This window comes from Penicillium riverlandense (genome assembly GCF_028828495.1).
Source record: "Penicillium riverlandense strain IBT 135883 chromosome Unknown utg000008l_segment0_segment0, whole genome shotgun sequence".
NCBI lineage: Eukaryota > Fungi > Ascomycota > Eurotiomycetes > Eurotiales > Aspergillaceae > Penicillium > Penicillium riverlandense.
This window is the reverse complement of record NW_026643199.1, coordinates 2,409,046-2,421,149: the sequence shown is the minus strand read 5'-3', so window position 1 is coordinate 2,421,149 and position 12,104 is coordinate 2,409,046. Positions and strand designations below refer to the sequence as shown.

At 54.8% G+C, this 12,104-nt stretch overlaps 5 protein-coding genes across 5 annotated transcripts; 4 read left to right on the top strand and 1 right to left on the bottom strand.

Moving 5' to 3' along the window:
• Positions 1-261: 261 nt before the first annotated feature.
• Positions 262-2,427, bottom strand: N7474_009985 (uncharacterized protein; the record flags this gene model as incomplete). Its single annotated transcript, XM_057201395.1, has 5 exons — positions 262-501; positions 563-1,962; positions 2,017-2,264; positions 2,315-2,354; positions 2,418-2,427. The coding sequence occupies 5 exons, from the start codon at positions 2,425-2,427 to the stop codon at positions 262-264; spliced, it is 1,938 nt and encodes a 645-aa protein (XP_057049382.1).
• A 144-nt stretch (positions 2,428-2,571) lies between these two features.
• On the top strand, positions 2,572-3,509 carry N7474_009984 (uncharacterized protein; the record flags this gene model as incomplete). The annotated part of the gene is made up of 2 exons (XM_057201394.1): positions 2,572-3,042; positions 3,093-3,509. 2 exons carry the CDS (start codon positions 2,572-2,574, stop codon positions 3,507-3,509), a joined length of 888 nt encoding a protein of 295 aa, XP_057049381.1.
• A 411-nt stretch (positions 3,510-3,920) lies between these two features.
• Positions 3,921-6,415, top strand: N7474_009983 (uncharacterized protein; the record flags this gene model as incomplete). Its single annotated transcript, XM_057201393.1, has 6 exons — positions 3,921-4,024; positions 4,084-4,099; positions 4,162-4,264; positions 4,314-4,547; positions 4,600-5,686; positions 5,737-6,415. 6 exons carry the CDS (start codon positions 3,921-3,923, stop codon positions 6,413-6,415), a joined length of 2,223 nt encoding a protein of 740 aa, XP_057049380.1.
• An 858-nt stretch (positions 6,416-7,273) lies between these two features.
• N7474_009982 (uncharacterized protein) lies at positions 7,274-8,963 on the top strand (the record flags this gene model as incomplete). Its single annotated transcript, XM_057201392.1, has 2 exons — positions 7,274-7,319; positions 8,758-8,963. 2 exons carry the CDS (start codon positions 7,274-7,276, stop codon positions 8,961-8,963), a joined length of 252 nt encoding a protein of 83 aa, XP_057049379.1.
• Positions 8,964-9,325: 362 nt separating this feature from the next.
• Positions 9,326-10,719, top strand: png1 (peptide-N4-(N-acetyl-beta-glucosaminyl)asparagine amidase; the record flags this gene model as incomplete). The annotated part of the gene is made up of 2 exons (XM_057201391.1): positions 9,326-9,840; positions 9,894-10,719. The coding sequence occupies 2 exons, from the start codon at positions 9,326-9,328 to the stop codon at positions 10,717-10,719; spliced, it is 1,341 nt and encodes a 446-aa protein (XP_057049378.1).
• Positions 10,720-12,104: the final 1,385 nt, after the last annotated feature.

Sequence of the window (12,104 nt, the reverse complement as noted above, 5' to 3'; positions counted from 1 at the left end):
GTATGGGAGCGGTTCTGCAGTCTTCTCACGGGCACGTTGTACGTGAACCTCTGATGTCAGCCGTGAGATACGTCTTAACTCCGAAGGACATTATCCCGTCTGTGTAACTAGGAAGAAGTGCATCTTCGGCCGAGCTTGAGGTATATCCATTCGACAAGAAAAAGTACTACGCACATCTGGGTCGCTATGGTATCATGAACAGAAACCCCTGGAAATAAACACTCCACTCCATCATTGACTCCATACAATCACATGTCCTCCTCAGCTCTCCAACCGGCGCGCCGTCGCTTCAAGCTGCGCATTGAACGCCCGCATCTGGGTCAATAGTCCGCCCTGCGCCCCGGGAGCCAGACAGCTAACATCGTCTGCGACGGCGCGGAGCATGAATTCCACGTCGGCGGGCGAGGGGGAGAGGTTCGTAGATGTTGTTGTAGCGCGCTGCTGGGTCCGGTCGAGAGCCAGCTCGAGAGTATGCAGCGAGTTGTTGATCGCCGTGCGGGTCTTGTATCAGATAGTCAGTCAGAAGTATGCTCCAAGAAAGGAGCGGATAAAAGAAACATACCGATTTCGCATTCTCCTCTTCCATGTGCTTCGCGCGCACGGCGTCCATCTGCAGCGCGACTGCCTCGCGCTCCTTGCGGACACGGTACAGATGGCTGCGCAAGTCCAACATCTCGCGCTTGGACTTTTTGAGCTGGACGCCGAGCATGAAGTTGCTGTCGAGCATCTCGCTCAGGTCCAGAAGCCGGCCGTCAAGCTCTGAGCCGAAGGCTTCGACGGCTTTGCGTTTGCGGGTCCACTCAGCGCGGCGGGTGGCGTTTGTCTCGTTTGCGATCCCCGTCTTCAGCGTCGCGAGCGTCTTCTCCAGCGTCTCGCGACAGATCTGGCTGAGCACGTCGGCGGGGTTGACGCCGCCACGGTTGGGCAGTTTGGTCTTTTGGAGGGTGGAGAGCTCGTCGGCGGATTCTTCCTCTTCGTCGACGGGCGAGTCTGTTCCTCCCCATGCAGATGCATTAGCTAGCCGGTGGACTGTGATGGGAACGGTTTCCCCGCGGGGTGACCGGGCTGGGCGCCGTGGTGCCTCGGAGCGGTCGTCTTCTACTCGTTCTTCTTCCGGCTCGGGCTCTGGTGCGCGGTTGGCTTTCTTGCCAGATGGTCTGCCGCGTTTGGGCGCGGAGGATTCCGCGTGGGTCTCGGGCTCCGGCGAGGGAACGGGCTCCTCGACAGCCTTTTTCGATGTTGACTTTCGACCCCGGCCCTTAGGTGCGGATGATTCGGCTGGAGTTGGGGTTGGCTTAGTAGGAGCTTCTGGTCGAGATAGAGACTCGCGGGCCTTGCCCGAAGTTGATGGTCGGCCACGACCACGTTTGGGTTTGGATGTCTCCTGCTCGCGTGCCACGTCCTCCGCGGTTTGTGTGGAATCGTCACCGTCGACTGTGCGCGGCGGACGACCCCTCGGCTTCTTTCCTTCCGTCACGGTTGCTGCACCAGCTTTAGGGTCGCGAGTCGTCCTGTTCGTCTCGGCATTTGCCTCAGTTGCGGCCTGGGGTCGTGGCTCTGAATCACTGCGCCTTCGCGAGGGTCCTGCCTTCGATTGCGAATTTGGGGTTTGTCGAGTGCGCTTTGGCGATGAGGTTGTATCCTGTAGAGCCTTGGCTTGGGGTCCAGTATTGGGTGATTGACTCTTGCGCGGCCTGCCGCGTGTTTGCTTCGTCTTTGTCGGTGACTGAACACTTGGTTGGGTTTCTTGGAGAGGGGTTGAGGCTGAATCCGCGCCATTGGTTTGAGAAGAGGGTGGTTGATGCTTCGTCGGGGCTGTTTGGGGCGGATTCGTCGCTACAGCTTCTGGGGCGTGGCTCGGGCTAGCTCTTGTGTTGGATTTGCGGGACTCCTGAGTTGATGAAGTACCAGTTTTCGATCGTGCAGGGCTCTGTCGCGTCGTTGTGTCTGTACTCGGAGGGTCTTTAAGCGGGTCAATACACGATCACAACATTCATGCTCAGCCATGCAACATACTAATCCGTCTCCGTTTCACACTCCGCGTCTGTTCCGGCAGGTCGTCCACAGGTAGATCGTACGTCGAGGGTCTCTCTGGAAGATGATTACGCGCGCTGCCTGGCGTGCGCCGAGTGGCTCGTTGGGATTCTGCGGGCGGCGTCGCTTGCGGTGGATGCGCAGGCCCAGGTGCCTCTACAACTGAAGGCTCGTCGATTGCCGGACCTCCAAACGAGAAGCCAAAGTCAACTTCCTTGGCTTTGCGCGTCCTGCTCTCGCTGTCAGCTGTGTTGTGTCGCGGGGTCTTGGATGCGCGTACCCAGCACCGCGCTGCCGCATCAGCTGCCGTTCCTGGCGCGCTGTGTAGTTATAGTGTTAGCTAGAACAATCATTCATCCAGGGCAAATCAAATCAAAACATACTGGAAGCCATGGTGGAGGAACGGCGAGGTGGACGCGTCGTGTGTTGATGGGGGAGTTGATTGTCAAGAGAGATCAGACCGACTGGGTTCTGCTGCGACCGGAGCCGATGATCCATTTTTGTTCTACAACTCCCTCCCCCAAGTGCCACAACGCCATGGGCTGGTTTTGGGACTCGGCCAAAAATGACCCGGTCAAGAAGCTCGATCCGGGTCTGCGCCAATATCTCGAGCAAGAATCCCCCGATAAATATGTGCCTGCTGGCGTGAAGCCGCCCCCCGAGCCATCCGCGCCAGAACCATCACCATCCGCCGACCAAGCCTCCCAACCCACCGCTCCCTCCGCCTCTCTCTATCCGGATGGCCGCTATGCTCATCTATGGAAGACTTACAAGCCACCGGTCGATGTTGACGAGAGTGCCGGGGTCCGCGGGGCCTCGAAGGTGATTGAGAAGTACAAGGAGCGTGGGGACACTGTGCAGCGGGCGGCGATGGAGAACTGCGCGCTGGAGCACGAGGCCCTTACCTACTGCTTCCAGACGGGCAACTGGCGCAAACAGATCGAGGCCCGACTGACCATGTGTGCGGCGGAGAATCAGACCTTTTCCCGCTGTTTCCAGACGCAGAGCGTGAGTGCTACCGCTTCGGCCGACCTTGGGACAAGACTAACGGCCGACAGAAATTCCTCCAGGCCCTGGGCTACGCCTCGTCCTTTACATATGATGCAGACCGGGAAGAGCAAATCCAGATGCATGCCGACAAACTCTACCACCAGATGCTCGACTACGAGAAGCGGGTCGAGGAGTGCAAGGCCGCGGGCATGGAGCCGCCGCCGCTCACATCGCTCTTCCAGCCAGATCAACGGACTGGCGAGGAGGCCATCCCTGCCGGATTCAAGCCATCCAAGCCGCTGGAAAAGCTGACACCGCATGAGCGGGAGCTGGAGATCCGGGCGCACCAGGCGCAGTTGGACCAGCAGAAGATCTACATGCAGGAGGCCAGTCCGTTCATGAAGTCGCAGGAGGAGGCCCGCAATAAGCGGCGGGAGAAGGCCTCGAGCTGGTTTGGGGAGACGATTGGGAAATGGGTGTCGTAATTCGGGTGTATTATATTTTCTTGACTCTGTAGGATAGATATCAGGCGTTGGTGGCTCCAGTCTTTTCTTCAGTAGTTCTAAGTTTTTACTTAGTGGTTCACGATCGCCGGTCGCGTCGCCCAGACACGACTCGACCAACCACCTTGCCTTCTTTCTCTCTCACCCAACCAACTCAACCCTTGGGATTCCCTTCTTCCCTCTTCGGCCCGTCGTGACCTCCCACTCCCCTACGCTACCCGCTTCCATCCTCCTGGACTGGCCCCAAGCAGTCTCACGGACCTCCAACCTTCCGACCCTTTGATCCCTCACATCTGGCTGAAACCTCGCACTCTTCAGTCTCCCTCGTGACCTCACCAGGATTATAATCTCCTGAGATTCTCCAGATCAGCTCATTGAGCTGTGGTGCTCACCATGAGGGCCGCACCGCTGCTCATCTCATGGCACAACGACAATGCCCCGATCTATTCCGTCCATTTCGACCCCAATGGCAAGGGCCGTCTAGCTACGGCTGGAAAGTAAGTGTTCAGATGGACTCGGAAGTCTCGCAGGGCTTTACTGACAACCTCGTTTCTAGTGACAACAATGTTCGAGTATGTCCTCCTTGACACCCCGTCCCGATCGAACATCCATCCCGTCTGACACAGCGCTACAGATTTGGAGAGTCGAGTCGACCGGCGAGGAACGCAAGGTCACCTATCTGAGTACTCTAATAAAGCACACACAAGCGGTCAATGTGGTCCGGTTCAGTCCGAAAGGTAGGAGGTCTTGCCCGCTCCAACAGGACCGGAACTAAAACGAGTGCAGGTGAGATGCTGGCATCGGCCGGAGACGACGGCAATGTCTTGCTCTGGGTGCCCTCAGAACTACAGACGCAAGCGCTGGGCGAGGATCCCTCAGACGATAAAGAGACATGGCGCGTGAAACATATGTGCCGCTCGTCCGGCGCGGAGATCTACGACTTGGCCTGGTCCCCGGATGGGGTGTTCATCATCACGGGGAGCATGGATAATATCGCTCGAATCTATAATGCCCAGACAGGTTGGTTGGTTTCTGTGTGTCGGGAATTGTGGTTGCTGACGTTAACTCCCAGGGCAAATGGTACGGCAGATCGCAGAACACTCTCACTACGTACAAGGCGTGGCCTGGGATCCGCTCAATGAATTTGTTGCAACACAGTCCTCCGACCGCTCCGTGCACATCTACAGCCTGAAAACAAAGGACGGACAGTTCACCTTGACGTCGCACGGGAAGATTCTCAAGATGGACCTGCCGGGCAAACGCATCTCCTCCAGCAGCCCAGCACCCCCAGATATGACAAACAGACCTCCACCAAGCACAACCAGCTCCATTGCCATTGCATCTCCTGCTCCTTCGACTCCGGGAACTCCAATGGCTTCGCATTTGCCGATGGACCCTCCTCCCGTGTCGCACAGCCGGCGTTCATCGTTTGGCTCGTCTCCATCGATCCGACGCTCGGCCTCACCAGCCCCGTCATTGCCGTTGCCTGCGGTGAAACCGCTGGACATTTCGTCTCCGAGCCTTTGGGGTGGGCTCGCGGTCAAGAACGCCAATCTTTACGCAAATGAGACGTTTACGTCCTTCTTCCGGCGATTGACATTCACCCCCGACGGGAGCCTGCTGTTTACGCCGGCTGGCCAGTTCAAGACCCTCCACGCGTCAGCTACAGACCCGGCGAAGACCACGGACGAGATCATCAATACCGTCTATGTCTACACGCGAGCGGGCTTCGGCAAACCGCCCATCGCCCACCTTCCTGGTCACAAGAAACCATCTGTGGCCGTCAAATGCTCGCCGGTGCAGTACACACTGAAGCAGAACGCTCAGCCTGTTAAAAACATTACCCTAGATACGTCGTCTGGGGAGGATATGTTCCCTCCATTACCTGATTCCGTTGTTCCGACAGGTTCAAATCAGCCCCCGAAGGAGCAGCCTCCGTCATCAGCTCCGGCTGCTGGCGAGGCCTCCAAGTCACCGAAACCTGAAAACCAGGGCAGTGACGCCAGCCAAAGCTCTATGACTCCGGTCTTTGCGCTTCCCTACCGTGTAGTATATGCCGTGGCCACGCAAGATGCTGTCCTTGTCTATGATACGCAACAGCAAACTCCGCTTTGTGTTGTGAGCAACCTGCATTTTGCTACCTTTACCGATCTTACCTGGTAAGTCTGGCAGGTCATGTTCTTTTGTATCCTCTGCTAACCTCCGGTAGGTCTAATGACGGTTTGACATTGATCATGAGCTCCTCCGATGGATTCTGCTCTGCTCTCTCCTTCGCGCCCGGGGAACTGGGCCAGCTGTATACGGGGTCGACCTCGACAGCTCACCACCCTGTCAGCTCGGCTCATTCGTCTGCGACCATCACCCCTCTGCCAACACCAACACACGTCCCATCCCCAATCAAAACGAGCCACCATGCGCCATCAACCAGTACCGGGTCCGCAGGGCCTGCTGCACCCAGCACATCCCAAGCTCGACCCGCCAGTCCTACGCGGTCCAACTCGGCCAGCTCAGTGGCAACGCCACAATCTACATTACAAAGTACCACAATGTTCAACAACCCAACCCCAACACTCGGGTCTGTCCCACTGGTGACAGCAACGCACTCGGCCCAGCCCGCCGCACTCCCTCTCACCACGCCACCACAAACCCCCATGTCCGCCGGTCCAACAGGCGGCGCTGCTAACACGACCAGCGCCAGCAGTAGTGTGTTAGGGAAACGCGATATCCGAACTGCCAGCGACGCAGAGAAGGAGGACTGCAAAAATGCGGAGTCGGGTGCCGCACAACAGCCGAAGAAGCGCCGGGTCGCGCCGACGCTTGTCTCGACGGGCACCGAGTCCGAGTCCGCGCCAAAAGATGATAGTCGGAATGCGGACGTTGGGGGGTGAATTGGATTGCCTCGATTGTCTGTCTGTCTCTGTCTCCGTTTGTTCCTCCCTATCATACATGCAGTAAAGCGCAAAGGTACTTTGTAACATGGACGCATATTTTGCATCTTACGATTCATGCTCTCTTTTGTTTCTTTCTGTTACCCGGTCATCCCATCAGCCTCTCTTTCTCGCTGCTCCCAAAGGTCATGGCTCCCCGTGCAAGTTTATGTTCTGTTCTATTCTCAATTCATTCGGGACTGGCTCTGGTTCTGGGACTGTTCGGCGGTGCTTCAACTCATACTTAGTTATGTTATCATAGCTACGGGATTTTTAATCATTCCATTTCATTAAATTCGCTTCAGGGTCATTCTGCTGTTGGAAGTATGAATACGAGTACGAATATCACATGTACAAGGTACGATTGTACTAACTAGTAGCTTCCTTCCTTGTTTTGGTTTCCCTTTTGCTCAACCCTGATATCATTCTCGTTGAAATGCATTCTATTCTCCTAAAGACTTGGCCCTTCACACATATGTCGAATTTGCCTAAATCTCTACAGGCTATTTGCAAGCTGAGAAACTGAGGTGGTTAATAGAGCCTCATAGGAGTTCGCTTATCTATCTGACAATGGAGTCTCTACCTCATATGACGTGTTCTAGGCCTGTAGTGTCATACACCACTACTGAATTCGATGATATCCCGGCCTTCGAGTCCAGCATGTATCGAGATTTACTCCTAATGAATTACTCGGCCCTTCCTCGGATTGGCCCGAGGTTCAGTCAGACTGGGTCTATCCCACTGGAGCTATCAGCTGCGGGGGTTCCTCCCGCTGACGCGAGATACGTATACGGCATGATATGAGGTCTTCTCGTCGTCATGGTGGCTTCGCGGGTGAGTGCCAAGCTACTACATCGCTACATCGGTAACTGTGGTGCGCGTCCAGGGCCGTTGGCTGGTACATGATTGGAGGACTTAGGGCTGGGCTTCGAGGTCTGAAAGCGATGGTGTCGGTAGGGGAGGAAAGCCGCGTCGGTTGTCTGTCAGATGATGGGGTGGGGGAGGGTTGACGTCAGTCACAGTGATAGGTTCACAGGAAGATGAAGCTGTTTGCTATGGGATAGTATCTGTGAGGGCTAATACCAGTAGAATAACAAGCACTATCCCACCCCTTTTATTTATTTATCTATTTCATTGTTTGTAATATTTCTCTGTAGGTCGATTGTAGTTATGAGAGTAACTAAAAACAAAAAAAGACTGGGAGCTAGGGGATTCGAACCCCTGAGACTTTCGTCATTAGGGATAAAGATAGGATGCCTTATCTTAAATCTAACGTCTTAAACCACTCGACCAAACTCCCGGCAAACTCCGAAGTTATCACCGAGTGGGGAAGACAGCAATAATAATAAAAGTGCCGGAAAGTAGATTGAATGAACAAAGATCTGGTGCTGTGGAGTAGTATTATCAATCAAATATCTTTATCGGTTTGATTCTACTGGTAAGGTTGACCCCTCTATGAACAAGTATTTCCCTGCTTTACATAGTAGTCGGCGGCAGAGGGAATTTGGGGCGATTTCTCAGTTTCCATTGCCGATTTGGACCCTTACACGGGTATGGATTACGCTGCTCCTAGGGTACGCTATTGAAATTAAGGCTCCCCTTATAAGAGAAGTTAGTTGATCCTTTCGACGATGCCTTGTCATGCTGCGAGTGTAACAAGAGTGTGATTAACTGGAGGCGGTTAATGGGGTTGAGGGTGGACTGAGTGAGAATATATATATCTAATCTGGTTTCCCGTAATACTTTGGGTATGTTCGCTCACTTGTTTTATTTACCTATTTATAATGCCAGTGAACGAATAATGTTGATTCAAGGTATCTCACTGAGGCAGCCATCGAGATGCCCAACAGTCGAGTGGGTTTTTAAGTCTGACTCTACTCTGCCTCGTGACTATTCGCATGTGTAGGTGTCCAACAACGCTAGCCCCGGGTGTGGAAGCACTAGTTAGTCCGTATGGGGTCAACAGCCAGTTGACCATCATACACTGGTCTCTGGCGGGACGAAGCCGAAAATCTCGTCATTGTGGCTTTTGATCCTCACTCTCACTCCGAGTTGGCAATACTAAGCGACGACGCAGGGATTTAAAGTCAAAATAGAGTACATATTTCAAAATCCTGACGAGACTATACTATATCCCGTGAATCGCGAAGGTGGTTACAGTAAACTTACTCGATGAATGGATCAACTGACGATGCCTCCTGGCAATTCGACGTTTACTGCTGGCTGTATTGTTACATTAATATTAGTGAGCCCACGCCATCGATCGCACCCGTTGCGCAATCCTTACTGTCACGGATCGACAGGCACATCCATTCCGGACCATTCGCCAAGCCCCCTGGACAGAGAGGATGTCAGCCCCGCTGGAAACGGACTAGCGTGGGTGGGTCCAGCGAGGCTCTGGCCCGATCGGTGCGAGGCGCCAAGACGGACGCTTGCGCGTCTCCGCTATGTGAAGAGTCGACGGAGGGAAGGCCAGACAGAGGAACTCGGGAGGAAAGACAGGAAGTAGAGGGAGAGGAAGGGAGGAGAGGGTAGGAGAGAAGGACCAACAACCGTAGGAGACCACGAGATCCATCAGTCGCAGCTCTTTCCGCGCAGGCCACGTCACGCCCGGCCAGTCTGTACGCGTACGACGATACGCGGCTTGGCGCTCTCGGTGAATGGGGCAAGGCGCTGACGACGCTCGTAATACCGCGTACGCCGTTGCTTAGCACTCTTGTCTTTCCCTCCTTCTGGTCCCTCCCCTATCATTCACTATTATTTCCCCAACCATCCCTCCCCTTCAACCTCTTTTCACCTCCCCAGGGACTCGACCAGCCATTACTCCCGACCCTGGATCCGATCCCGTCCTGAGGACCTCCTCGACCGACCATGGCGGACGGCAGACCCCAGCGGGCTTCGCCGCCCCCGACCTACGATGCTTCGTCCCTCACCCGCGAGTTCGAGCAACTGATGCGCACCAAGCGATTCAATCGTCTCCATGAACAGGCCCGGTCGCGATCCGTCACGCCTGCGCCCTCCAGCCCGTCGACGCCGCCTCATCCCTCCCGGGCGCCACCACCACCACCAGCATCCGCGACGGGCACGCCCACTCGCTCAGCTCAGCAAACGGCTTCATCACCTGCTCTCCGGGGCCTTCCCATCATGCCCTCTCCGCCACAAGATGCGGCATCGTTGAAATTCTATAATCTGCTGAAAGGCTTGTCCGTGACACCGACCAAATACGAAAACCCGGGCCTCCTCGACGAGGCCCTGTGTCTGATCCCCCTCGATCGACTGTACTCGGAGGCAGAGGAGGAAAGTCAGATTCTCCAGGCTCAGGCTGCCAGCGTAGGAGGCAAACCAGAATGGGGATATCAGGACTGTGTGATCCGTGCTTTGTTAAGGTGGGGTTTTTTTTTTTGGGTCTTGTCATTTCGTGTGCTAATTTTCGGGACAGCTGGTTCAAGCGATCGTTCTTTCAATTCGTCAACAACCCGCCATGCTCCCAATGCCACATGCCCACGATCGCACAAGGCATGACACCCCCGACACCCGACGAGACCGCCCGGGGAGCATCCCGCGTTGAGCTCTACCGCTGCTCCGAGCCGAGCTGCGGCGCATTCGAGCGATTTCCACGTTATTCCGATGTCTGGCAACTCCTCCAGACCCGACGAGGCCGAGTTGGCGAGTGGGCCAATTGCTTCAGCATGCTCTGCCGCGCAGTCGGAGGCCGTGTGCGCTGGGTGTGGAACTCGGAGGATCACGTCTGGACCGAGGTGTATTCCGAGCACCAGCGACGATGGGTGCATGTCGATGCCTGCGAGGGGGCTTGGGACCAGCCCAGACTGTACACGGAAGGCTGGGGTAGACCCATCTCGTACTGCGTTGCTTTTTCGATCGACGGAGCCACCGATGTCACCCGCCGCTACGTTCGCAGCCCTGCCCGCCATGGAAGCCCGCGCACACGAGCCCCGGAGGAGGTTGTGGTCTGGTCGATTCACGAGATCCGCCGAAAACGCCGGGAGAATATGTCCAAGGCGGATCAGCGCCGGTTGATGAAGGAGGACGAACGCGAGGAGCGCGAACTCCGAGGCTACATGGTTGCGGCTTTGGCGGCCGAGATCAACAAACTGCTTCCGCGCAGCCTCGTGGGTGGTGGCCGGGGCGACCGCACCGATGACAAACATCCTGGTTCGCGCCAGGAGGCCACGGCCGAGTGGCTCAACACGCGACAGAGAAACTCGGGCAACTCGGGCCCCGATCGGGGCCCCGATGGACGATGATTCTCGACTGGGGTATTGGATATTTTTCTAACCTTCCCGTCACCTACCTGGGACGCGCATACCACGCGGTCTACCCACCTCTCTGGACACCGATTCCAGAGAAGACCAGCCATGTCTGACACTTGTGCACTCACTCGATCACTATCCGTGCAGACATTCGGCCCCACGACTCGGGCCGCTGATATTTCCGGTAAGAGCATTGGCCGAGCAATGGCCGCTCCGGTCCATCAGGCCAACTTCAACCCGTTGTCCTCGGCATGCGACCGCCATGAAACACAAAGAATCATGGCTTTCGACTCAAGACCTTGCAATTAACGCAGCTCACACGAGCCAAAACCTGACACTCATACCGACCACGATTCTCAACACCATTTTCTTTTCTATTTCTCTCTTTCTTTATGGGATTACACGGAAATCGCATCATGAAAAAACGGCTTCTTGGGCATGATTATTTCGCACGGCGCCAGTGGTGATGATTCGATTCTCCTTTATGCCAAAGACGACATGGCATATGCTTGTACGAGACGAGACACGGTTTACACCATTTCTTTCCTTTTTTGTCTGGCACATACTCAATCCATGGATTGACGTTGTGTCTCCTGTCCTTAATCTTCTTCCCTTGCCTTCACTTTCACTTCTCTTCTTAATCTATAGGTATTCTTATCCAAGATACCATAATACATTTAATTTTTTTTGCCTTGAATCTTTCCGCCTGAATCCATACCGTGCATAACGACCCAAAAATACCCCGTTTGATTATGATGTGCGATCTTTCCCCGCGATGTTTCTTTAGCGTCAAAATCCCTGCTGTAGATGTGGGTCTGGACTTACGGTATCATACGGGAGCGAGTCAGGTGAATCCTTCCTTTGTATCTTCCAAGATTGCTTACGAGTAGGAGTATAGCTATCTAAGGCTGGACTCAAATGAGTGAATGTATTCTTAAATATCCTAAACTACATGTACTTCATCCCTCTTGTACATATGTAAATACTTCTGGTAAGCTGGTAGGACGAACACGTACTCCCCCCCCCCAAAACCACAGCCACAGCCCAAGCCAGCCCAAAGCTTTTCAAAACAAAGAAAGCCTTGGCAAGCCCAGTGGAGACACAAGCGTGCGAGCGTGCGTAAGGCGGATGGGGGCACGGGCCCATTAATAATTCATCTCCAGGCCAGAGGAGATATTTTTGGTAAAAAGTGGGCCAGGGTCTGGTCTTGCCTTAAGCTTGTGGCTTTTTACCCCCTTGGTTGTTGGTATATCAGCCCTCGCTAAGGGCCAGATATAATTAAGGTAAATTAGGTTACCTAGTTCAGGGACTAGCTAACTAACTACCTAACCTATGTAGTTAGTGTAGTGTAAGTAAGGAAGGGATTGCCAAGGATCTAT